Here is a 27,643-nt window from a genome sequence, read left to right on the forward strand (position 1 = left end):
GCTCATCAAGTAGGATTTCAGAAGGGTCCCTTCAGATTAATAAATTTTCACAGTAGGCTGCAAATCAAATCATTACTTCCTGCTCAGAATGCTTTAGAGTAGCTCCATACCGACACTCATAATGAATAGGGAATAAGACCCCAAAAATTGCTGTTTAGCAATTCCTAGCTCCTTAGGCACTACAACTGTGAACAGGAAAAACAGGGGCACCCTCCAGAGGAGGGAGAATTGTCTATAAAGACCTTTGTCAGTTTGTGCCTCACATGAGGGATGTAGAACAGTTAATACTAGTTTATTAGATGCTATTTTAATCTCTCACACCATGAAGCACAAGAAGATGGTAGAGGAATCCAATAGTAGCTGCCACAACATCATGCTGATTTTCATTAAATTTGTTGAAAGGGGACTCAGCATGGAATTATTAAACTACTTCAATGGCAAATGACTAAAATGGCTCATCTATTTATAGCCATCATACTCAATCTTTATTATTTTTATAGTGACACCTGCTAGTGCTGCTATAGTTAAGGTTCTGTCGGCCTTTCTTCTATAATACATGTTTCTCACAGTCTTCTGTCTCTGTGATAAAAACTATCTTTTGGCTGGAATTGGACAATAATAATATTCAGAAAATGTTTTAAGAAAACAAAACTAAAGAAAGCACAGTAAAGGTTACTTTCCAGTATTCCTTGCACATCCAAAACTGACATCAGCCCTCACTGTTTTCAAATTGCTTTTTGTATTTCAATAACTCAGATATGAATGTGCTTTTTAAAATGCAAATTTACAGGCTGGTAGGCTTCATAATATGCTAGAATCTTCTGGGATTTTTAAAATATATTTATAAATAGCTAAGTTATAAACATGGAAGTGTCTATTTTTGCTGAAGTCATTATCATAGAAAATTCAGCTCACCCATATCTGAGTGGGATGGAGGTTGTCTGTGATAACAGCACTATCTGAAGAAAAGAAGATTAGTAAGTGCCACTGTGGCACCTTAGTGTATCTGAAAGGTTTGAGTGACTCTAAACATTGATGACACGAAATAGCATCACAGAACTATATACATTCTTAATGCTCTGCTGTCATAGCATCTGCAGTGTGAATATAGATGTAGCCAATAGTTTAAAATTACCTGTGGCTCATACATATTTGAGTTATATGGTATCAATCCTAGGCCAAATTTTACCCTCAGAGATGCACGCACTGCTCCTGTTTACTTCAGTAGGAGTTTCACACATCTGCAGCCCAGGGCAGAATTTGACCTTATATCAGCTTTATACTATACATTTATTTATTGAGATTTTCCATTTATACAAACTCCATACCGAAGGGAGCACATCCACAACTCCAGGCACCCTTAGCATACATTTAAAATCATGAGAAAACAGAAGCTACAAAGTAAAAATCAATCAGGCAACAGCACTTCCTTTCCTACCCTAACATGAATAATTTGATCACCAATTCTGTGATCAATACAGTTTAAAACTACCACCACATTTTCCCAGTACACAAATCCCCTTCCTTCAAATACTTAAGCCCTTTGCTCTGGTTGCTCAAACAAACGGGTGTGGCGGCATACCCAGAAGATCAACACATTTGGACTCCTTCAAACCTTGAGAGGCAGAGCATTCCAAAGGAAATGGGCCCTTACAGAAAAAAAAATCTACCAGCAGCCCACTTCTTTGTATAAGGGTCAGTAAGCTCAAGAGCCTCTGCTTATCACAACTGTGGGCATTTGACATCAGGAGAGAGGTGGTCTTGAGGGTAGACAGGTGCGAATCCCTGTTTGGAACATGAAAGAGTTCAAAAACGACTGTTTCCATTTGGAACATGTATAAATCACCATTTCTTTCACAGTTCTCATGGGAAGATTTCAATATCGGAATTCAACTTTGTTCGAACATTTTGCTGATATCTAATCATTAAAAAATAAAAACTTTAAATGAGTTGGAACCGTTCATAGAGTCAATGTCAGGAGGGTCCATTTTGATCTTCTAGTCTAACCTCCGGCATAACACAGGCCACTGAACTCCACCTAGTAATTTCTGTATCAAACCCATTAAACTGTACACATGTGGTAGATTATCTTCACATCCTCATTCCCCCTCTTCACTCACAGGTCAGATTTTACTTTCAGAGATGCACACATGTATCCAAGAGCAGAAGTTGATCGTATATATATTTTTTTGTTACTTCAACTTCTTTTAATTTAGGCACACATGCACATTTCTATAACTTAATTCATGTGAACAGTCCCTCACATAGCTACTGATCCTGACTGGGACCTCAAAGTGCTGCCATAATATAAATAATAAATAATATCCACAGCATTCTAGAGTCAAGTTAAAAACTTGCATGTTAACAGTGAAAAGCAGGTGAAACAATAGGTGTCATTTGAAGAAACTTTATCTATAACAAGAATATTTTAGTGGAAAATTTTAAAAGATACATTGCTAGAAACTTTGAGTGTGAAAAGACTGAAGGATTTGGACCCACCTAGACCGCAGTCCTGCAAACACTTTTAAACTTGCTTAACTGGGGCACTAATGGGTTAAACATTTTCCTCAAGATGCTAGATGTCAAATAGGTGAGTGTAACTTAGGAATTTCAGGAGGCCATTAAAAGATAGCAAGCCAGATTCTCAACTAATATAAATTAGTGTAGTTCCATTGAAACAGATGGAGTTACACCAATTTACACCAGCTGAGGACATGACCAACTGCATCTTAAAAACAGTCTAAGTATATTGACAACGTCCTTAAACAGAACATAGGGTATGTAACAACCAGGGCTGCCCAGAGGATTCAGGGGGCTCGGGGTAAAGCAATTTCGGGGGCCCCTTCCATAAAAAGAGTTGCAATACTATAGAATCCTGTATTCTCATGGGGGCCCCTGCGAGGCCTGGGGCAAATTGCCCCACTTGCACCCCCGCCCCCCCACTCCGGGCAGCCCTGGTAACAACTTACTTAATAACATGTATAGTAAGCAAATTAGTACTTGGGTACAATTACTATGAAACAAGCTCAGCATGGTGTCCCAGAGAAAATTGCTATGTAAGAGCAAGATCAGATAGCAGTGTGTGTCACAATGTCAGAACTTACATGTCAAAAAAAAAAAGTCAAATTCAGTCCACAAGTAATTGTTATTCTGATGTACAGTATCCTATACGTATGAAGCTGGAACTCAAGAAAGTAAAGCTTGCCAAAAGGAACACTCTATAATATATTAATACAATACACAGAGATACATCCTGTACCACAAGACATGAGGAGAATCTTTAAAACACAAACGTTCTTAATATGTATATAAAAATAACTGTCTGAGTGGGGAGGCAGAAGGCATAACTAAGGATCATAAACTGTTGCCCTCATTTTAATGAAATAAATGGTAGCAGAGATTACTCTTATTCAAGCCATACATAAATCAAGTCAGTAGTTACATATTGGCTAGTCATGACAGCACTGGCTTTGGTACTCAACCATTACAGTACACTTTGTACCTTCACCGAAGTCTTTAAACAAAAGGTAGGTTTCACTAGCAGCCTCATCTACAATTAGAAACCCAAAGATTGGCACTCAAGAGGAATTCCTAGATCAGAACAAAGGATTCAACAGTTTTACATTCTTAAAAGAAGAGAACAGTTTGCTAAAACAAAAAAGTTTTGCTTGCAAAGATGCTTTTAGACTTTTTATTGAAATGTTGTGAAAATGCAAGAATGTGTGTTAAGTTCCCTTAAAAATAAACTGAATGGTTTCACCTAACATAAATTAGACACCTATAGCATAGGGACAAAAGCAAAAAGGCTAAGGCACAAAATGAGTTACACTTAGCAAGGAGCATAAAAGGCAATAAGAAGAGGTTCTTTAGGTACAGTAGGAGCAAGCGAAATACAAAGCTAAGAGAAGGAGATCTCATAACAGATGTCATCAAGGCAGATCAGGTGTTTAATATCTATTTTGCTTCACTCTTCAGTAAAAAGGCTAATGGTGACCAGATACTCAACACAATTAATGTTAACAACAAGGGGGAATAAATGCAAGCCAAAATAGGGAAAGAACAGTTTAAAGAATATTTAGATAAGTTAGATATATTCGAGTCAGCAGAGCCTGATTCAATTTATCCTAGGGTACTTAAGGAACTAGCTGAAGCTATCTCTGAACCATTAGCAATTATCTTTGAGAACTCATGGAGGATGAGGTCTCAAAGGACTGGAGAAGCACAACCATAGTACCTATATAAAAAGGGGAATAAAGGGGACCTAGAGAATTATAGACCAGTCAGCCTAACTTCAATGCCTGGAAAGATACTGGAATAAATTATTAAACAGTCAATTTGTAAGCACCTAGAGGATAATAGGGTTATAAGGAATAGCCATCATGGATTTGTCAAGAGCATATCATGCTAAACCAACCTAATTTCCTTCTTTGACATAGTTATTGGCTTAGTGGCTAGAGAGATGCTGTAGGTGTGATATATCTTAATTTTAGTAAGGATTTTGAAACAGTTCCACACAGCATTCTCAAAAGCAAACCAGAGACATGTGGTCTAGATGAAATTACTATAAAGTGGGTGCACAATTAGCTGAAAGACCATACTCGAAGAGTAGTTATCAATGATTTGCTGTTTAAGTAGGAAGGCATATCCAATGGGGTTCCACAGGGGTCAGTCCTGGATCCACATTATTCAATATTTTCATTAATGACTTGGATAATGGAGTGGAGAGGATGCTTAAAAAATCTGCGGATGACACCAAGCTGGGAGGGATTGTAAGCATTTTGGAGGACAGGAGTAGAATTCAAAACAACCTGTCCAAATTGGAGAACTGGTCTGAAATCAGCAAGATGAAATTCAATAAACACAAGTGCAAAGTATTTCACTTAGGAAGGAAAAATCGAATGCACAACTACAAAAAGGGGAATAACTGGCTAGTGGTGGTACGGCTGAAAGAGACTGGGGGTCACAGTGGATCACAAATTAAATGAGTCAAAAATGTGATGCATCGGGTGTATTAATAGGAGTGTTGTATGTAAGACACAGAAGGTAATTTTCCCAATCTACTCAACACTGGTGAGGCCTCTGCTAGAGTACAGCATCCAATCCTGGATGCCAGACTTTAGGAATGATGTGGACAAACTGGAGAGAGTACAAAGGAGAGCAACAAAAATGATAAAATATTTAGAAAATCTGACCTGCTCAAGGAAAGGTTAAAGAACTTGAGCATGCTTAATCTTGAGAAAAGAAGACTGAGAGGAGATCTGATAGTCTTCAAGTATATTAAAGGCTGTTATAAAGAGGACAATGATACATTGTTTTCCTTGTCCAGTGCAGGTAGGACAAGTAGTAATGGCTTAAACTGCAGCAAGGGAGATTTAAATTAGATATTACAAAATCTAACTATAAGAGTAGTTATGCTCTGGAATACGTTTCCGAAGGAGGTTGTGGTATCGCCATCACTAGAGAATTTTAAGAACTAGCTGTCCAAAAACATGTCATGGATTATTTAGGTTTACTTGGTCCTGCCTCAACAGAGGCGGCTGGACTTGATGTCTTCTCAAGGTCCCTTCCAGCTCTACATTTTTATGCTTCTATCTTTTGATATCAATGCTTGAATTTGCTTTAAATCTTTACTTATCTACTGTCAAAAAGCAATGAACAAAATCTATATACATTAAATACCATGTTGCAGTCCCTCTAGACATTCAAATTAATGCCCCTACTTATTGCAATTTACTATCCAATCTTCTTAATTTAATAAATATTAATATTATGTACTATCTGCTAGAGCACACATGCTTTTTTTTTTTTTTGACTCCCATAGGTATAATAGTATGTGAGCGATGGCGGGAGCTTGGGATAGGAGGAGAGGTACTTAATAAAAAGATAAGGTGCTTACCTGAAAAATAATATAAGTTCTCATTCCCACATGTGGAGTTCAGGACTTTTTGTCCATTACAAATATCTTTTAACATTTTATGAATCAGAACCATCACAAGTGTTGCATTTAAATGTATCTAAATGGCAATTAATAGCAGACAACTGCTGAGTTTAAATTGATTACTGTGTCTCATTTTGTGATAGTCTCAAATTTATCTGTATAAGAACATAAGTTCTGTAAAAAATAAATTGACTTTCTAAACAGCAAGATGTGAGGAGCTTAAGCAGCTGGATGCTAGAATCACATGCCAAATTTTCAATGCTATAAATGTTTCAACAGATTTTTGCATAAAGACTGGCATTTGTTTAAATACAGAAACATATTATTTTTCACTTTCTATTCACATACTGACATTCAGATCAAAGATACACCCCCCCTTCTTTTTTTTTAAACGGATGTAGGGAGCAATGTCATACCTAGCTACCAAGGGAAGAAAGCATCAGCCAGAAATGAAAAATCATGAAAATGAATTTAACAAAGGAAGATTTTGGAAAACATGGAAACAAATGGAAAAAATTACTTTATAGGTTAATATATTTTATCCATTTTCATTTTAAAAATCCCATTTGCCTAGTTTTCATATTTTTTGTTTTTAAATTTCTTTTTATATTTAGACAAAGGGCCCAGAGATCAGCTAATTGTTTCTTCCTCTGACCCTGTCCACTTCAGTAATGCTGGAGAAAGGCAAAGAACAATAAAGATTTCAGTATGGTACGTATATAAAATTTTCACCCATGTAATTCGTTACCACTTATTTGCCTGGCTTCTGTCACAGCTGAAATTATATCACAACTACTTCTTGCTAAGAAGGTGCTCCTCAGATCAATCATCCAAGAAAGGGTTCACAGAGGAAATCTTGCCTCCTACCCTAAGGACGACGACGACAACAACAACAACAAAAAGCCCAGATGCCATGGAACCAGCTTTCCCAATGGAATGGGAGCAGAACCTGTGGATCTGCTACTATACTGATCTAGCTATGGAGTATCCGAATGGTGTCCTGGGGGAGGAGGATTCCTTCCCCAGAGTCACCTGGAACCCACATGCCCAAAGATTTGGTATAGAAGAGAAGGATGTAGTCCTAAGAGCAGAAGAGTATGCTGTTTCATAATGAACATCAAATGTATGTTAATTTATAAGGTCACTATCATTGCAATAATCACCAGTGTGAGAGGTTATTTTAATTTTACATATATAGTAATTGGAATCCAATCACCTAAAAATATACTTAAGCTTTACCTATTATGCTGCCTACCCTTTGAAGCATTAAGTAGAATTAAACATTTCATTTTCCTTCCCTGCTTTGATTTTCTGATGTATAAAACTTAGAAAAAAATTCTCTCTCATGTAGTTATATCATATTTAAAAACAGGATTCAGCTAATTAACCCCAAAACTTCTACAAACTGTACTGCATTTCACCTGACCATAAGTCTGAGGTAAAAGATTGGATTTGCCTGTCAAAATATTAATAACATTCAGTTATTCAGTATTGTACTTATGTCTAGGAATTTCTTTTCAAATAAAAAATATGAAGAATAATATTCAAGTTAAAGATTATAATCACATACACCCAATTACTTCTCAAGTACTCAGTTCATTTGTATTTTTAAAAAATATTTTAATTGTAAATCTTACACACACACACACACACTTACTTTTATAAAGGTAAGAGACCTAAGCTATCAGCAAGACAGGATGGAACTCCCCAGTTCAAAAGCTTTCTGGTCCTCTGTGGTAGTAGTAATTACTGTTAGCCTGTGAGATACCTACACATAAAACTGCTCAGTCACACAACATGAACTGTCACTGCCATCATCTCAGCCCTTGGTCAGTATATTTTTCTTTTGAATTTTTCTTACATCCACGGGGCATTCTTCTTTTGTTTGTTTGCGTAACAGGGTGCGACTCACCATTGCAGCACCTCCTATTGGATGTCCCAGGGATCAGCTCTGCTAGCCAGTGCACCCTCTTCTGGTGGTGTCTTGCCCACCATCACCACACTCCTCAACCCGTGTTGCCTCAAGGACCACAGCGTCCTCTTCAGGACACAGCCCTCTGGCAGTATCACACTTGGCTGTATCACACACACTTATATCACCCAGCCCTCCAGCTGTATCCCCCTTCCAGGGGAATAGCAGTCCACTGTCCAGCCACTTCTCAGTGGTGATTGGGGGCTAGAGGGGGGGACCCAGGCCTGCCCACTACTCTAGGTCCCGGCCCAGGGACCCTGTAGATGGCAGCCACATGCTGCGTCCTCTCCAACCTCTCAGTCTACTTTCCTGGGCCATTTCCCCACAGCCCCAGCACCTTCTCCGCCCTTGTCTCAGGGCCTCAGCATGCCAGCCATCAGCCGGGAGTCACTCTCACTCCCCTGAGCCTGCCCAGCATTGCTCTGTCCAAGGCAGCCAGTCCTCCTCCCTCTCCAAGTGACTGACCTGCTCTACCCTGCAACTCTTCTTATATGGGTCTGCCCGGCCCTAATTGGCTGTTCCTTGTAGCCCTCTCCAATTAGTTGTCTCCTGCCCAGCCTTCCTAGGGTCCTCTCCAACTGGCTGCCTGTTGCGCAGATCCCTTTAATAGAACCCTTTATGGGCTAGTGTGGGGCAGATGCCCCATCACAGTTTGATTTAAATTACACAACATTACTGCTGTCCCTCGTGACCTTCCAGCAACCATCTGAATTCTGCAAAAAGCTTAGAAAAAGTTAATTAGCAAAACATACCATACAAAAATGGACAAAACAATTTTATTTAAAACTGCCCTCCTCAGGAATAAAAGAAAATTTCAGTAGAAAGGAACATGCCCTGAAGAAGGCCTCAGTTTTTGCTGGAAGATGGATGGCTGAATGAGAATCTTGAGCGGTTATATCTTATGTAGAATCATAAGCAAGAAAGTTTCTCTTTCTTTAAAGATTCTGTCTACCCAGGATTCTCATTCTTGGAGAGTAATTAGCTTTAGGATGACTCAAAATAAAAAGAACTCCCCTTTGGGGGACAGGCAAAGTTTGGGCTCCCTTATTTCAAAAACAGCTTATTCATAACCTAGAGATTAATATGGGATTCCTCAATAGAAACTAACTCTAAGCAACAGGTTATTTTTAATTTATATATATGGAGGACTATATGGCTGTTTTGCACATATTCTAGATAGAAACGTTATTGCATATGACAACCAAATTTGCCCTGCTGTGGATAGCATGAGCCATGAGAGAACCTTCCAGGTACATGCCTACCAGAACACAGTAGTGAGAGAGCCATTTGATATGGTCACCACTGAGATAGCATTGACCCCAGAAGATAGACCTTTAATTATCAAGGTTGTGAAGAAGGACTTCACCAAAATAGGCATATAGGCAAAGGGGAAACACTTGCAAATAAAACTAAAAATCTTTCACCACTTTCAAAAACAATCTAGGATGAGTCCATAGCATCTCCTTATCCTTATAAATTTGATTTAAAGTGGATTATCTGGCAACTTACTCTGAGTTGAAATCACTGACCCCAAGAAAGAAACCTCCCATGGAAAAAAACCTTACCTCGTTCACTCTGTAAACTGAAATCACTGACCCCCCAAAAATAACCTTATGTAAGAAACTTGAGCTTACAAGTACTGAGTGCCTTTAAATGAACTGTCATAAATTTTGTCAGGACAACATTAATTCCCAAGATGCAGGGGCCTTTGTAATGACTGCCCTTCACCTTTAAGCAGGGGAGTGTTTGGCTGGCTGGACAAGTGAAGGGAACAGAGCTTTATGGCTGGTGGGGGAGGAGAGGGTGAAGATGAAAACTGCTGCAAAAGGAGTCAGCGTGGTTGCTGACTCATCCCCTGGGAATGGTAAACATGGGGTTATCTGCACCTTACACTGTTATCTGCTGGGTAGTCCCACACATATAATAATAAAGTTGTAGCCTGATTAAACCCATGTCAAATGTCTCCTGTCCTTTCAGCATAGCCAGACAATGAGAGGATTCACATATCTCAAGCCATGCATTGAACTTGATAAACAAGGGGCTCAGACACAGTTTAGCTTGTTCATGATTGTCTGAAATTATCATATGAACATGGATGAAATTAGTCTTTAGAAGAAGGAGATGGCCTTGTGATTAAAGCACTAGCCCAAGACTCAAGAAATCTGGGTTCAGTTCCCATTTATACTACAAACTTCCGTGTGCCCTTTGATAAATCACTTAATCCCTCTGTGCCTCAATTCCATGCCTGGTAATATTTGGATGATGATAATACTGTCTTCCTCCCACACACTGTCTTTTCTGTTTAGACTGTACGCTCTTGTAGCAGGCACTGTCTCTTATTACATATTGGTCAATGACTAGAACTCTAATAAATGTTAATACTGTTAATGTTGATTTTCAGTAACTTTCAGAATACAGAAGAAGTTCCAGAAGACTAGAAGAAAGCAAATGTGCCAAAGTTTTAAAAGAGCAAATGAAATGACTGGGATAATTATAGGCCTTTCAGCCTGATCTTGATCCCTAGGCAAAATAATGGAACAGCTTATAGAGGACTCAATAAAGGCCTAAAGGATGGTAATATAATTAATGACAATCAACTCGGATTTATGGAAAATAGCTCCTGCCAAGCTAACTTGGTCTCTTTTTTTTCAAATGAGATTACAAGTTTGGTAGATAAAGGTAAAATTGTTGATGTTAATATGTATGACATGTAATATATGATATGCTAATAAGATGTTAATAGTGTTAATATTTAGACCTATAAGGTACTTGACTTGGTACTGCACAGAATTTTGATTAAGAAACTAGAATGATACAAACTTAAAATGGCATTAAATGTATTAAAGAATGGATAGGTCTCAAAATATATGTTTAAACAGAGAATTATCAAGTCTTTGTTAACAGTGGAGTCCAGCAGAGAACAGTTCATGGCCCTACGTTATTTAATGTTTTTATCTGTTTTACCTATATGTTTTACCCAGAAGATACCATAAAATCATCACTGATTAAATTTGTGGATAACACAAAGATTGGAGGAGTGGTAAATAATGAAGAGGACAGGCCATTGATTTAGTCTGATCTGGATTGCTTGGGAAGATGGGTGAAAGCAAACCATATGTATCTCAATACAGCCAAATATATATGTATAATCTCGTAATAAAGACTGTAGACCATACTTTTAGGACTCTATCCTGACAAGCAGTGACTCTGAAAAAGACAGGGGAGGGGGGTTTCCTGATAGATAATCAGCTGAATATAAGCTCCCAGTATGATACTAGTATAAGGGGGTAGCATCTGAAGAAGTGGGTTTTTTACCCATGAAAGCTTATGCCCAAATAAATCTGTAAAAGCAGAAAAGAGTCCTGTGGCACCTTATAGACTAACAGACGTTTTGGAGCATGAGCTTTCGTGGGTGAATACCCACTTCGTCAGATGCATGTAGTGGACATTTCCAGGGGCAGGTATATATATGTTAGCAAGTAGCAGGCTAGAGATAATGAGGTTAGTTCAATCAGGGAGGATGAGGCCCTCTTCTAGCAGTTGAGGTGTGAAAACCAAGGGAGGAGAAACTGCTTTTGTAGTTGGCAAGCCATTCACAGTCTTTGTTTAATCCTGAGCTGATGGTGTCAAATTTGCAGATGAACTGAAGCTCAGCAGTTTCTCTTTGAAGTCTGGTCCTGAAGTTTTTTTGCTGCAGGATGGCTACCTTTAGATCTGCTATTGTGTGTCCAGGGAGATTGAAGTGTTCTCCTACAGGTTTTTGTATATTGCCATTCCTAATATCTGATGTGTGTCCATTTATGCTTTTCCGTAGGGACTGTCCAGTTTGGCCGATGTACATAGCAGAGGGGCATTGCTGGTATATGATGGCGTATATTATATTGGTGGACGTGCAGGTGTATGAACCGGTGATGGTGTGGCTGATCTGGTTAGGTCCTGTGATGGTGTCGCTGGTGTAGATATGTGGGCAGAGTTGGCATCGAGGTTTGTTGCATGGATTGGTTCCTGAGTTAGAGTTACTATGGTGCGGTGTGCAGTTACTGGTGAGAATATGCTTCAAGTTGGCAGGTTGTCTGTGGGCGAGGACTGGCCTGCCACCCAAGGCCTGTGAAAGTGAGGGATCATTGTCCAGGATGGGTTGTAGATAAATAAATAAATAAATAAATAAATAAATAAATCTGTTAGCCTTTAAGGTGCCACCGGACTCCTTGTTGTTTTAGTAGGATACTGTAGCCAAAAGAGTTAATGTGATTCTTGGAAAGACAGGAATCTCAAGTAGGAGTAGACAGGTTATATTACCTCTGCATTGGTACTTCTGTGATTACTGCTGGAATACTCTGTCCAGCTCTGGTGTCCACAATTCAGGAAGCTTGATAATAAATTGGGGAGGGTTCAGAGAAGAGCCACAAGAATGATTAAGGGATTGGAAAACATGCCTTATGTGGCAGATTTAAGGAGCTCAATCTATTTAGTTTAACAAACAGAAGATTAAGAACTTACTTGATCACAGTGTGTAAGTACCTACAAGGGGAACAAATAGTTAATAATGGGCTCTTTGTGTAGCAGACAAAGGTATAAAAAGATCCAATGGCTGGAAATTGATGTTAGACAAATTCAAACTGGAAATAAGATTTACATTTTTAACAGTCAGGGTCATTAATCATTAGAACAATTTACCAAGGGCTGTGGCTGATTCTCCATCACTGACCATTTTTAAATCAAGATTGGATATTTTACTGAAAAGATATACTCTACTTAAAACAAATTATTTCAGAGAAAACCTATAGCCTGTGTTATACAGGAAGTCAGACTAGAAGATCACAGTCATCCCTTCTGGCCTTAGAATCCTGAACAGTGGAGCCCTGATTTTGAGGCCTCAAACGGAGGTTGGTAGGTAACTATTGGTAGGAAACTACAATCCATCGGTGATCTTCCAGAAAACACCATTCTGGCCACTATGGACGTGGAAGCCCTCTACACTAACATTCCACACAAAGATGGACTACAAGCCATCAGGAACAGTATCCCCGATAATATCACGGCTAACCTGGTGGCTGAACTTTGTGACTTTGTCCTCACCCACAACTATTTCACATTTGGGGACAATATATATCTTCAAGTCAGTGGCACTGCTATGGGTACCCGCATGGCCCCTCAGTATGCCAACATCTTTATGGCTGACTTAGAACAACGCTTCCTTAGCTCTTGTTCCCTAACGCCCCTACTCTACTTGCGCTACATTGATGACATCTTCATCATCTGGACTCATGGAAAAGAAACCCTCGAGGAATTCCACCGTGATTTTAACAATTTCCATCCCACCATCAACCTCAGCCTAGACCAATCCACACAAGCGGTCCATTTCCTAGACACTACTGTGCTAATAAACGATGGTCACATAAATACCACCCTATACCGGAAACCCACTGACCGCTATACTTACTTACATGCCTCCAGCTTCCATCCCGGGCACACCACACGATCCATTGTCTACAGCCAAGCTCTAAGATACAACCGTATTTGCTCCAATCCCTCAGACAGAGATAAACACCTACAAGATCTCTATCAAGCATTCTTAAAACTACAATACCCACCTGCTGAAGTGAAAAAACAGATTGACAGAGCCAGAAGAGTACCCAGAAGCCACCTACTACAGGACAGGCCTAAAAAAGAAAATAACAGAACGCCACTAGCCATCACCTACAGCCCCCAACTAAAACCTCTCCAGCGCATCATCAAGGATTTACAACCTATCCTTAAAGATGATCCCTCACTCTCACAGATCTTGGGAGACAGGCCAGTCCTCGCTTATAGACAGCCTCCCAACCTGAAGCAAATACTCACCAGCAACCGCACACCATACAACATAAACACTAACCCAGGAACCTATCCTTGCAACAAAGCCCGATGCCAGCTCTGTCCACATATCCATTCCAGTGACACCATCATAGGACCTAATCACATCAGGCACGCCATCAGGGGCTCGTACACCTGCACATCTACCAACGTGATATATGCCATCATGTGCCAGCAATGCCCCTCTGCCATGTACATTGGCCAAACTGGACAGTCTCTACGCAAAAGAATAAATGGACACAAATCTGACATCAGGAATCATAACATTCAAAAACCAGTGGGAGAACACTTCAACCTCTCTAACCACTCAGTGACAGACTTGAAGGTGGCAATTTTGCAACAAAAAAACTTCAAAAACAGACTCCAAAGAGAAACTGCTGAACTCGAATTAATATGCAAACTAGACACAATTACCTGTGGTCTAAACAAAGACTGGGAATGGTTGGGTCATTACATTAATTGAATCTATTTCCCTATGTTAAGTTCTCCTCACACCTTCTATGGGCCATCTTAATTATCACTTCAAACAGTTTTTTTCCTCCTGCTGACGATAGCTCATCTCAATTGATTAGACTCTGCCTGTTGGTATGCATACTTCCACCATTTCATGTTCTCTGTATGTATAAATATCTCCTGTCTGTGTGTTCCATTCTATGCATCCGAAGAAGTGAGCTGTAGCTCACGAAAGCTCATGCTTCAATAAATTTGTTAGTCTTTAAGGTGCCACAAGTACTCCTGTTCTTTTTGCGGATACAGACTAACACGGCTGCTACTCTGAAACCTATTCCACTTAACTGAGCACTGGTGAGGATTCCCCTGGAGTACTATGTCCAGTTCGGGTTGTCACACTTTACAAAAGATGTGGATAAATTGGAGAGAGTACAGAGGAAAGCAACAAAAACTACATTTTGCAGGAACAATTAAGGCACCCCATTTCCAATATCTGGTCCCAAATGTGGAAAAAGTCCAAAATATTTAAATACTAAGATACTGCATACATAAAGCTTTTAACTTCCCAGAAATATAATTTACTAAAAGAAAGAAATTTTTTTTTTAAATGTTTCAAGGATCACAGATCTCCACTGCTATATGGTATCACAGCTTAAGATGAGTATAACATATTAGCTACCTATTGTAAAGTTAATGGAGTAAATTTTAAATTCTCATATGTGAAATCATTCAACAATTTTCAACAGCTAAATACCTTAGTAAGCAGAAAGGATCTAATGAAATTCCAGATGGGACTAACAAAATTTTAGGACTTCAGCAGCTTGCTTAAATTAAGTTTGAATGCAATTCCTTTGTCTGAAGGAGCAGAAATGTATTTTAAAAGAAGACAGCAGAATGAGATTGGGTAAATTAAGTGAAACTGTGGAGACCTGCAACTTAGGAACCCATGCACAGGGCACCAGAGCAGAGTGCCAGAGCAGTAACACGGCAATCTGGCATGGGGCTTTCTCCCCAAGTGGGAAGTGGCAGTACTGCCTAAATCAACAATTTGTTTAAAAAATCCGAAGACAAACCAAAATAACCCATGAGATTTATTTCTAAACTGAAGGGCATATACATTTCATACATACTACTACTCAAAAAACATCCTAACTTATGTCTCATTTTCAGCAGATACAACCAATCCATCAACAAGACAGCACTGTGCCTACTATTGGAGAAACAGACAACAATGGTGGAGGGGAATGCCTCTTTTATATTCAAATGACCAAGAGATTAAGCCGGTTCTTCTCAGTCAGCTATGATGATCCCTGCATTCATTACCCCTAGGTTAGATTGCTGCAACACAATCTACTTGCAGATCAAAGTAATGGCCAAATGAAAAGCTTCAGCTGGTACAAAATGCAGCAGCCCGCTTCTTAGACATTAAAGACAGGAGAGCACACAATACCAGCAGTGCTCCATACACAATATAAGCTGATCCAATTTAAGATTCATGGTTTTCATTTTTAAAGCCCTTAAAGCTGCTAAGACCTACCCGTCTTGTAGAAATTTTTCCTTCTAAGTGACTCTGCCCGCTTGCCCCTGGGCAATCATCTTTCAGATAGCAGTCCTCAAGCTGCCTACTACTAAGAAGACTGTTGCTAAGCATTGTGAACCACATGCATACCACTCTTTCAGTAAGCAGGCACACAATAAAGAAAAGAAATACAAATAATTAGCATTTATTTTTCTTCACTGAATTTTGTGCAAATATAAAACGTATAGTAATCATTACATATTTTACACTATATACTCTATTTCTTCCACTTTTTATAATCATGAATTAGGTTCTTTAAATATATTCTGCTGTCAAATAACATATTGCAGAAGTTTTTTTAAAGTATTGTATATAAAAATCTAAATGTTCAAGGAAACAATAAATAATACTTTTGTTACATACTAAAATAGCAGCAGTTAAAATGCTGTTGCCATTGCCGACTGTGATAGGTTTATTATTTTCACATAATATAGCCTACTTTTTAAGCTGTGAAATCAGGCATAGTCTATTGAAAGATATAAATTTCTTAATAAATACCTAGACATGAAACCCCTGTAATGCATATCACCACAAAAATGCAGATTTACAATCTGTAAAATAAAACTTTTAGTCTGCAAACTATAATTATGCAGCACAATATGATTTCAAGGAAACCCTAGCTCTTGAAGTAAATGAGCACTATGGTATGCAGTACTTTTAATATGCTACCAAAGTGATTCTATTAACAATTCAGCATGAAAGCAATAATTGTGACAATGTACTAAAAAGGATTTAGCCATTAAATAGAAGCCACTTAACTACTTACACAACATATGCTAGCAGAGAGAGCAGGGCTAGAAGCAATACAGTTACTAAATCATTCAAACACTATGGATTTTCTTTTTCTGTTTCCTTTATTTTAATGCTTTTATTTTCTACATTTATTCATATGTCTGAAGAATCAGTCCAAGTTTCAGTAGTTACGCACTTATCTGGATAAAGCTAGTTCTCTAATACTTTGTGAAAATAATAAATAGTAACAGTATTAGAAAGCCTTAATTCTCTCCTGTATCTTTCTTCACCCTCCCTCCCCACTTTTATACACACAGTCACACAGAGAATGATTAAGGTGTTCCTATATTTGATCAGAGCAAAAATTTTCAAAAGCACCTAAGTGACTTAGGTGCCTAAATCCCATTTTCAAAAGTCTCTTAGGCACCTAATTCCCATTGACCGGGAAAGCATAAATCCCCAAATGGCAAAAATCTCACCTGATCCCTTCATTAACACCACCAATATCCTTCTTTTCTCCCAGGCTTGCAGTGTAATGTAATCTTCAACAATTTGCTCCCCTTTCCCACATGTCTAGTCTCTCAATGAGTTCTGTCACTAGTTGCGTCCACCTTCATTGCCATTGCTCATGCCAGGGCCACCTCGTGCCTTGACTACTGTAATATTCTACTTTCTGGCCTACTCCACTTCCCTACCAACCACAGCCAAAATGCTGCTCATATAATCATGTCCTTTCCCACTGCTCTGAACATGTCACTCCTCCCTCATCCACTGGTTTCCTGCCCCTTATCATATCAAAGCCAAGCTCCTCCTTCTGACACTTCAAGGACCTACATGATGCTGCTCCTACCTTTATCTCCTGTCTTTTCTCCCACTCCCCTCTCATTCCTTATTCTCCTAAATCCTCCTCTTTTTTTCCTTTTTCTTTTAACTTAACATGGGAAAATAGATTCAATTAGTGTAATGGCCCAACCATTCCCAGTCTCTGTTTAAACCTAAGTTAATTGTATCTAATTTGCATATTAATTCAAGTTCAGCAGTCTCTCTTTGGAGGCTGTTTTTGAAGTTTTTTGTTGCAAAATTGCCACCTTCAAGTCTGTCACTGAGTGGTTAGAGAGGTTGAAGTGTTCTCCCACTGGTTCTTGAATGTTATGATTCCTGATGTCAGATTTGTGTCCATTTATTCTTTTGCATAGAGATTGTCCAGTTTGGCCAGTGTATATGGCAGAGGGGCATTGCTGGCACATGATGGCATATATCACGTTGGTAGATGTGCAGGTGAACGAGCCCCTGACGGCGTGGCTGATGTGATTAGGTCCTATGATGGTGTCACTTGAATAGATATGTGGACAGAGTTGGCATTGGGCATTGTTGCAAGGATAGGTTCCTGGGTTAGTGTTTCTGTTGTATGGTGTGCGCTTGCTGGTGAGTATTTGCTTCAGGTTGGGAGGCTGTCTGTAAGCGAGGACTGGCCTTGCAACAAAGCCAAAACAAACTTATACCATTGTTAATCAAAATCTTCTTCTTTTTTATGGTTGCTTTGGCTATAGATCCTTATGATTCTGGATTGTTAACGATGAAATTAAGTGGAATCTCTTTCCTAGATATAAATCTTAACCAGAAGATCCAAAAGCTGACACATTTTTCTGTCTGTATCTATTAAGATGTATGATAATATTACCTTTCATTTTTATTTCAATTTTAAATGGAGTGCCACATTTTAGTTCCACATTCGGGACCCAATCCTGATGCCATTGTAATGAATCAGATTTCTAAATCTAATATCTATAAGAGCAAGATATGGGCCCAGATATTCTGACAGCCTTTGCTGCTACTTGCAAGTCCCATTAATATATAAAACATATACAAAAAGATAATTGATTATTAATTTCTCCAAGTAGGTCCAGTATTCTTACATTCAAAATCATTTGGAAAATAGACAGTTTTTGAAATATGCTACACATGAATGTGGTTCTGATTTTATTTAACTGCTAAAGAAAAACGTTATCTTTTGAGGTGGCTACTGTATTTCTAAATACTTTCAAAATAAAGATATGTTCCTTCAATTAAAACAATTTACTGCACAAAGTGATTTACCATTTTATATGCGCTGCACTGCTATTTAGTTGACACATGACTTGCCTAGTAGAGACAGTAAACATTTATTTTATTGTCGAAAAGTGCTTTAAAACATTAAGATCTATGCCAATTACAATATACATGCAAGATGTGGAATTCTTAGTTTTGAATAATTGCTCCTGAGGGAAGGACAGGAAATTATAATGAGTTTGCAGATTTAAAAGTGAAATGCCATTTAACATTTCTCTGAAAACTCAGTAACAAATTTGGAAAAAAGGAAAGAACCCTACACTAACTGCGGTTCTGCAAGATGTTATAGTCAGTGGGAATCCAACTGTAGGGGCGCATGCACCTCATGTGCACAAGATTTAATTATTTTTAATTAAAATCAGGGCCATACATGTGCCATGTGCCTCCGTGTGCTGCCATAAAGTACAAGGCAGCCATGTCCCTCCATCAGTTCCCTCAGATCTATTGTAAGTCCAACAGGTATCAAGGCCGGGACAAGGTGAAGATCATGCTGGACTGCCCATAGAGAGAAGTTCTTCCATTTAGATGAATGGGTTCTTCTGGCTGACATTTTCCTGCCTTGTAACAGGATTTCCTGGACCTGAAGCAGCCTCTGTCTGTAGTACTTAGCCAGACAAGAGCGATGCCATCAGGTGCAGCAACTTCAGGTCTGGATGGAATATTTGTCTGTGGGGTCCAGGCAGTCTGGGAGCTAGACTGGAACTGAATAGAAATGTTCAGCAAGTCTGTCAGCCAAAACTGTGTAGGCCCATACAGAGCCACCAAAAGATCACGCCTTTGTCTCTTCTCATCTTCAAAATTACTCTGAGGAACAAGGAGATTGGTGAAAAAGTATATAGTATGCCTTGAGACCACTACAGAAGGAAAGCATTTTAGAAACAACACCAGGTTCATGGCCCCCTTGGAACAAAAGTTCTGGCACAGCTTCCAGACAAAGGGAAGATGAATATGTGCCCCCTTGTTTTCTTATGTATTTCATTGCAGATGGGTCCTCTGTCAGTATTTGCACAGTGGAGTTTTGAAGAATATGGAGGAAGGCTCTGCAGGCTATTTTAGTGGCTCTGAGCACCAGGAATTTGATGTGGAACCTTATAACTTCTGGGTCCTAAGTCTCTTGCATTTGTGGATGGTCCCAATGGACTTCTCAACCTGTGCCAGATATTTCCACAAAGTTTTTGTCAATGAGAGTTCCGAGAGTGGTACCCCTCCATGCATGTTTCTGAGTTTCTTTTGCCATCCTAGTTCTGCAACAACGTGAGGTGAGACCAAAGCCTTCTTGTTCATCTGATGTTTTCCTGGGGAATCGACTGACCTGAGGCAGAGGTGAAGATGTCGCAGGTGAAGTCTGGCAAGTACTGCCATGTATATGCAAGCAAACATATGGCCAAGCAGCCCCAGACATGGCAATAACACCATAGTCAACTTTTACTCTATCCCGTTAACACTAGCAATTGCATCAATAGAAATCTTCATTGGGAAGGTATACTCTTTCCGAGCTGGAGTCAATCAGAGCTCCTATGAATTCTATCATCTGTGATGGCATAACAGATGATCTTTTTCATAGTCCATCATGTGGCCTACCATTTAGAAGAGGAAGGCTTGCTCTTGTCTCCTGCTGGAATCTGCACTTGATCAGTCAATCATCCAGGTAAGGATAGACATCAGTGTTCTTCCTTCTGAGGTGTACAGGCACTATTGCCAGGCATTTCATGAAATGGAGAATCCATTTTGTATTGATAATGGTTGGACCCCACTGTGAACGTCAAGTACTTCCCACTGGCCAGATGGATGACTATGTGGAAGTATGTATCCTGAAAGTCAATAGCAAAAACCAGTCGTAAGCCTGGAGAGATGTGATGATGTAGGTAATTGTTACAATCCTGAATGTGAGGAGGATTCCATGACTTTCCATGACCTCCGTGACTTTTCCAGCAGCCAGTGCACCTGGCTCAGGGGCAGCTCAGGCAGCCCCTGCGCCATAGAATCATAGAATCTCAGGGTTGGAAGGGACCTCAGGAGGTCATCTAGTCCAACCCCCTGCTCAAAGCAGGACCAATTCTCTGGCCCCTGCGCCCGCCCCCAACCTTCCCCTAGCAGAAGAGTTGGGGTGTGAGAGGGGGCAGGGGATTGGGGCATGGAACAAGGTGAGGCAGAGCTTACCTGGCCACCTCCCAGCCAATGGGGACTGTGGGGGCAGTGCCCTGGCCAGAGGCAGCACGCAGAGCTGCCTGGTCATGCCTCCACCTAGCAGCTGGGTGAGGGGGATGTCGCCGCTTCCGGGGAGCCCCCAGGTAAGCACTGCCCAGAGTCCGCCTCACTCCATCCCATGTCCCAATCCCCTGTCTCCTCCCACACACAAACTCTGCTGCTTCGGGGGGGAGGGGGGGAGGCACGGAGCCAGGTAGGAAGTCTGCCGGCTCCGCCAACCCTCACCCCCCAAGCATCAGCGGGGGTCATGGGCCATGCACCACCGCCGCCGCCGCACACCTGCGCCTCCAGCCTGCCCTTCACTAACACCCGCAGGGCCCCTGGGTAGCACCCGCCCCCAAGTTTTAGTCATCACTATTTTTAGTAAAAGTCATGGACAGATCACGGACCGTGAATTTTTGTTTATTGCCCGTAACCTGTCCATGTCTTTTACTAAAAATACCCATGACTAGAACATGGACAGGTTATGGGCAGTAAACAAAAACTCCATCTTGGCCCTGCCAATTTCCATTTTAACTTGTATCTACTAGTTTATGCAGCTTCTTGCTGGTTTTACTTGGGCTTAATTTCCATTTGTTGAAGGATACATTTGTCTCAAATTTGCCTCTTCAGCCCTATGATACAAGATACAAGTTAAAATGGAAATTAGCAAGGCCAAGATGGAGTTTTAAGAACAAATTGCCAATAACCAAATAAATAATGTAATTGTATCAGAAGCAGGAAGCCTGCAAAAGGACTAGTGAGTTTGTTTAACTATCAGGGACTAACAAGAGCAATAGGATATTACAGAAAAGTTACATGATTCATTTGCATCAGCTTTCAACAGTGAGGATGTTTAGGAGACATCAATCCCAAAGCTACTCTTTTTAGATAATAAAAAACAGGTATGGTCAGAGAGTGAGGTGTCAAAGGTAGTTGTAGTGCTGGAACAAAACAGCAAATTAAAGAACAACAAAATCACCTTCACCTAATGATATACAACCAGGAGTCTGTTTCTGAAGTTTTTTTGTTGAAGAATTCCACTTTTAGGTCTGTTATTGAGTGACCAGAGAGACTGAAGTGTTCTCCTACAGGTTTTTGAATGTTATAATTCCTCAGCCTGGACCAGTCCACACAAGAGGTCTACTTCCTAGATACTACAGTGCTAATAAGCGATGGTCACATAAACACCATCCCATACCGGAAACCTACTGACCGCTATACTTACCTATATGCCTCCAGCTTTCACCCAGACCACATCACATGATCCATTGTCTACAGCCAAGCTCTAAGATACAACCACATTTGCTCCAATCCTTCAGACAGAGACAAACACTTCTAGGATCTCTATCAAGCATTCTTAAAACTACAATACCCTCCTGGTGAAGTGAAGAAACAGATTGACAAAGCCAAAAGGGTACCCAGAAGCCACCTACTACAAGACAGACCCAACAAAGAAAGTAACAGAACGCCACTTGCCGTCACCTACAGCCCCCAACTAAAACCTCTCCAGCGCACAATCAAGGATCTACAACCTATCCTGAAGGATGATCCCTCACTCTTACAGAGCTTGGGAGACAGGCCAGTCCTTGCTTACAGACAGCCCTCCAACCTGAAGGAAATACTCACCAGCAACTACACACCACACAACAAAAACACCAACTCAGGAACCAAACCCTGCAAAAAAACCCGGTGCCAACTCTGTCTACATATCTATTCAAGGTAAAACCATCCTAACCACATCAGCCACACCATAAGGGGCTCATTCACCTGCACATCTACCAATGTGATATATGCTGTCATGTACAAGCAATGCCCCTCTGCCATGTACACTGGCCAAACTGGACAGTCTCTACGGAAAAGAATAAATGGACACAAATCTGATATCAGGAATTATAACATTGAAAAACCAGTAGGAGAACACTTCAATCTCCCTGGTCACTCAATAACCAACCTAAAAGTGGCAATGCTTCAACAACAAAAAATTCAAAAACAGACTCCAACATGAAACTGCAGAACTGGAATTAATTTGCACATCATAAAATTAGGCTTGATTAAAGACTGGGAGAATTGTCTCATTAGACTGACCTCACACTTGGTAAGGCAACTCCCATCTTTTCATGTATTTATACCTGCTCCTGTATTTTCCACTCCATGCATCTGATGAAGTGGGTTCTAGCCCACAAAAGCTTATGCCCAAATAAATTTGTTGGTCTCTAAGGTGCCACAAAGACTCCTTGTTGTTTTTGCTGATACAGACTAACATGGCTACCACTCTGAAACCTGCCAAAGGCTAGAAACTAGCCAAGACAGAAAACAAAGAATAATACCACAGTGCCCAATGTTCCACACAAGGACAGGTGTTCTTTAATACACTTATTAATGATCTGGAAAAGGGGTAACTAGTGAGGTGGCCAATTTGCAGATGACACAAAAATTTAGGATAGTCAAGACCTCAGAAGACTGTGATGAACTTTGCAAGGGCCTCATAAATTCAGGTGAAAGGGTAACACAATGGGAGATGATATTCTTTGTACACAAATGCAAAATAATACATACTGTAAGAACTAAGTAGAACTGCTCGTACACATTGCTGCATTCTAAATTAACTTTAACATCTTAGAAAGAAGGCCTGAACATCACAGCTCAATAAAAACCGTCTGCTCAATGTACAGCAGTGGTAAGAATAACAAAAATCACGTTAGGACACACAGAACCAGAAATAAAATAATATTGAAAATATTATACCACCATTCTAGAAGATGTCATTCTCATTCCTGTAAATTTACAGACCCCACAGAAAATACATGCCAGATTCTCTGCAAGCATAATTCTATTGATTTCAATGGATCTTAGCTTGCAAAGAATTTGACCCCACAAATCTTATTTGTATTCATTAGTTTAAAATATTAGAGGGAATACAGTAATATAAAAAGACAACCTAAATAATCTGGAGAGTTATCTTACCATGGCAACTACTGGAGTTCTTTCTGTTGATGACAAGAAAACAGGTAACTGCTTATGTTGTTTATGTGATTCTTCGGTGCTCCTTTTGCCCTGAGAATTCCAAAGTACACAGAAGTGTTAGTCTTTAAAAAACTCTATTTCAGACTGAAAATTCCTTTGTAGTTTTAATTGACATCAGTTATGTTGGCATTAGAATCAATCCATTCAGTGTTTACAAATACACATTGGGCTTGGCTACACTTGAAAGTTGCAGCGCTGGGAGTTACAGCGCTGGTCGTGCAGCTGTGCAGGAACAGCGCTGGTGTGTGGCCACACTCACAGCTACCAGCGCTGGTGTGTGGCCACATTTGCAGCATTTGCAGCGCTGTTGGGAGTGATGCATTATGGGCAGCTATCCCAGCGTTCAAGTGGCAGCAACGTGCTTTTCAAAAGAGGGGGGTGGAGTGGGGTCTAGTGTGACAGGGAGCGGGGGGAGAGAGAGAGTGGATTTTTGGAGCCAACACTGTGTGTTTAGCTTCCTGCCTTGAAAAAATCAGAAAATGTTTTAACTCTTAATTGCAAACAGCCTGCATCCAACACGACTCCCCGCTGTTTCACTCACTCCCTGCCTGCCTCTCATTTGATTGTTTACAGCCAGGTACAGATTGATCACAGCAAACAGGAGCTCTGTTTGTTTTTTAGATAAGCAGCACCGGCAACGGAGCTCCGCGCGGAGCTCCTTCACAACAAAACAAAGAGAGGCTGCATAACAAAACAAAGAGAGTAATTTAGTTAAAAGCATTCTGGGATTTCTCCTAATACCCTGGAGGCCAATTAAAGCGCTGGTGTGTGGCCACACTTGACGAGCAGCGCTGGATCACCAGCGCTGCAATGCTTATTCCCCAAGCAGACCAGGTGTTCAGCCAGCGCTGTAGCCAGGGAGTTGCAGCGCTGGATGTGCCTTGCAGGTGTGAACAGTTACTAATTGCAGCGCTGGAAAGCCTCCACCAGCGCTGCAACTTGCAAGTGTAGCCAAGCCCATTGTCTTCTCCCAGCCAAGTTCCCCAGGATAAATCTCTTGAAACCTAAACAAATACATGATATTAAGGTACTGTTAAGACTATGATGTTCAGTGCTCCAAACTCAGCAAATGTAAAGCTAAGATGATGACAGCCTGGCCCTATTGCTCATCCTTTATCTTTTATAGCAAATACTTAACAATATAAACATCAAAATATAGATGTAATCATCGAAAAAAAGAAACAGGAAAAGAAAATAGTGTAATGCAGCAAAACTAAATTTTTACTATGAGCACTTTAACTTGAAAGTTCCTGGTTTTTGAATGTTTAAATTTATAAACTTATTGGTATATTAACAATATAAAGAGTAATTGATTTGGTTTTCCTAAAAGGAAAAAATAAAAGTTAAAAGAGGGCCTTAAGGGTTCAAAGAACCTTTATTTATTTATTTCAACTCACGTTGTGGTCTATCACCAATCTTTATGCACACACACAAAATATTTTAAAACATTTACATGAATAATAACCTAAATTAACCTAACATCAAAAATATGTTTGATTTCAGATTGCTATGTATTAAGCTGTTAGGCCGTGATTCAGAGAAGCACACAGGCACATGCTTAAGTCCCCCTGGCTTCAAACGCCACATGTATTATTGTAATGTGAGGTTCCATACGTACACCAGCTTAATGGTGACATCAATAGGACTTAAACACATGCTTAAGCAGGGCCTTAATGCATGCACCTTAGCTGTTTTAATTACAGAACTAAAAAAGCCTACATTATGATAACACTTGTGTAGCTTGTAATGTCCATTTCCACAAGAACATGTTTTGTAACATGTAACACTTGTAACTATGGCATGCATGAGTACTTATAAACATCACAAGAGTTACAGCACAAAAGTAGCACCACCACAGGAGCAGGAAAGAAAAGATTGAGCAAATAGACTGTTTCCTGAGCCTGCAAACGTGTACTTATAAAATGTACCCAGGGCTACTACGGTAGGGATTGCAATGGGAGCATAAAAGGATAAAGGGTACTTTTCAAGATACTGACAGCATCTTTACTCACAGCTACAGTCTTACATTTGTTGTGAGGAAAGTGGGGACAGGTTCAGGACCATGCAGTTTCCTCACCTGCACTCTTCTACTCTCTACCCTATATCCATTCTTTCTCCTCTAGTCCAATGACCCATACACACACAAAGCCCACTCACCCCAGGTTGGCAATCTATTATATAAATTATGCTCCCCACTGGTTTTGTGACACCATATAAGCTCTGCACTTCTTACTCAGTGGAAACCTTTATGTGCTGCCAACTTGGTGTATTTAAAAGCTTTATGCACAAAAAATTAAATGCAGGAAATGGAAGAACAGGAACAGAGGAAACAATAATCAAAAGCTACATTACTCCAAGTAGAATAATAATTTTTTTACTACTGTAACAACTTTTGTGGCCAACACTGAAAGCTGTGGCCTTGAGAACCGATGTAACATTTTGAACTGTTAACTGCAATTTTTGTTCTTTTTCAATCACCGTATTTCATTTATTATTTAATGCAGTGAGTTTTTAAGTATATTTTTATATAGGAGTTTACATAGATAAAGGTATCAATATTTTGTTATTCATCTCTCTTAATCAATCAGTACATGAATGTGGAAAACACTAGCTATTTTTGAGAATGTCTTTTGTTAAAGGTGTAGTAATTGAGGAGCGGGGAGGTTACGTTTTGTGTTCCATTAGGTTTTAGTAGCCACTTTCAAAACTAAATGAAACACTGCTAACCATTGATTTTGGTGCACAGGCCTGGCTATATCCCCAAGAAACCTTAGTTTGCTACCCCCACTAGGGTGACCAGATGTCTCGATTTTATAGGGACAGTCCCGATTTTTTATATAGGCTCCTATTACCCCCCACCCCCTGTCCCGATTTTTCACACTTGCTGTCTGGTCACCCTAACCCCCACCTCTATGAAGAGACTGTTAAATCTAATTTGTTCTATATTGAGTTCTAATGATAATGTATGTGAACTGTTCAGCTTGCTTGATTAAGACCTAGGGGAACTAAGTTATTTGCATTTGACAAATACTGGAAAAAACTGTCCTACATCTAACATATTTAGTAATATATATTCTCTTCCTTCCCATATGATAATAATTCTGTTAAAGGAAGCTGTCAGGGAGCAATAAGGGGGTCCTTAGGTCAGTGATTCTCAAACTTTTATACTGGTGACCTCTCTCACGCAGCAAGCCTCTGTGTGCAAACTCCCCTCCCCCATAAATTTAAAAAAAAAACCCTTTTAAATTAAAAACACTTGTTTACATATTTAACACCATTATAAATGCTGGAGGGAAAGCGGGTTTTGGGGTGGAGGCTGACAGCTCGTGACCCCCCATGTAATAACCTCATGGCCCCCTGAGGGGTCGCGACCCCCAGTTTGAGAACCTGTGCCTTAGGTAATTGTAATTGATATATTTGATAATACAGAACTTGAGAGACAGAGTCACTCCATGCGTGAAATATGTTTACTTGATCCTGCATGAGAAGCACTTATTTTGTTGTTTATGTTTAGTTTGACTTTTAAGATTTTTATATCTGTACTTGAATGCTGAAATCTACTGTACTTTTCCATTTATAAAAAAACTATTTTAGAACAAAAATTAAGAAAAAACACTTATTGTGCTCTTCTTTGTAAAACAAGATTAGAAAATTACTGTAGTTCATCTTTTGTTTACTTGCCTCAGCCTAATTTTATCTTTGAATGCCGTACTGATTATTTATTGTCAGAAAGCAATGCTGAGTACTCTGCAATTCCACAAAGCTAACAGAAATTTGCCAACAACTAAACCAT

At 39.8% G+C, this 27,643-nt stretch overlaps 1 protein-coding gene across 8 annotated transcripts in view; it reads right to left on the reverse strand.

Annotated features, from left to right (window-relative positions):
- Nucleotides 1-27,643, reverse strand: part of STPG2 (sperm tail PG-rich repeat containing 2) — a 397,910-nt gene that overhangs the window by 276,017 nt on the left and 94,250 nt on the right. For 7 of the 8 annotated variants that reach the window (XM_045017500.1, XM_045017505.1, XM_045017503.1 and 4 more), the window contains one exon: nt 23,791-23,880. In XM_045017500.1, coding sequence (XP_044873435.1) covers nt 23,791-23,880 — 90 coding nt within the window. Of the gene's footprint in view, nt 1-18,950; nt 20,448-23,790; nt 23,881-27,643 lie in introns of those variants that run through there. The other variant, XM_045017506.1, reaches the window with a different exon arrangement.

This window comes from Mauremys mutica, chromosome 5 (genome assembly GCF_020497125.1).
Source record: "Mauremys mutica isolate MM-2020 ecotype Southern chromosome 5, ASM2049712v1, whole genome shotgun sequence".
Taxonomy (NCBI): Eukaryota; Metazoa; Chordata; order Testudines; family Geoemydidae; genus Mauremys; species Mauremys mutica.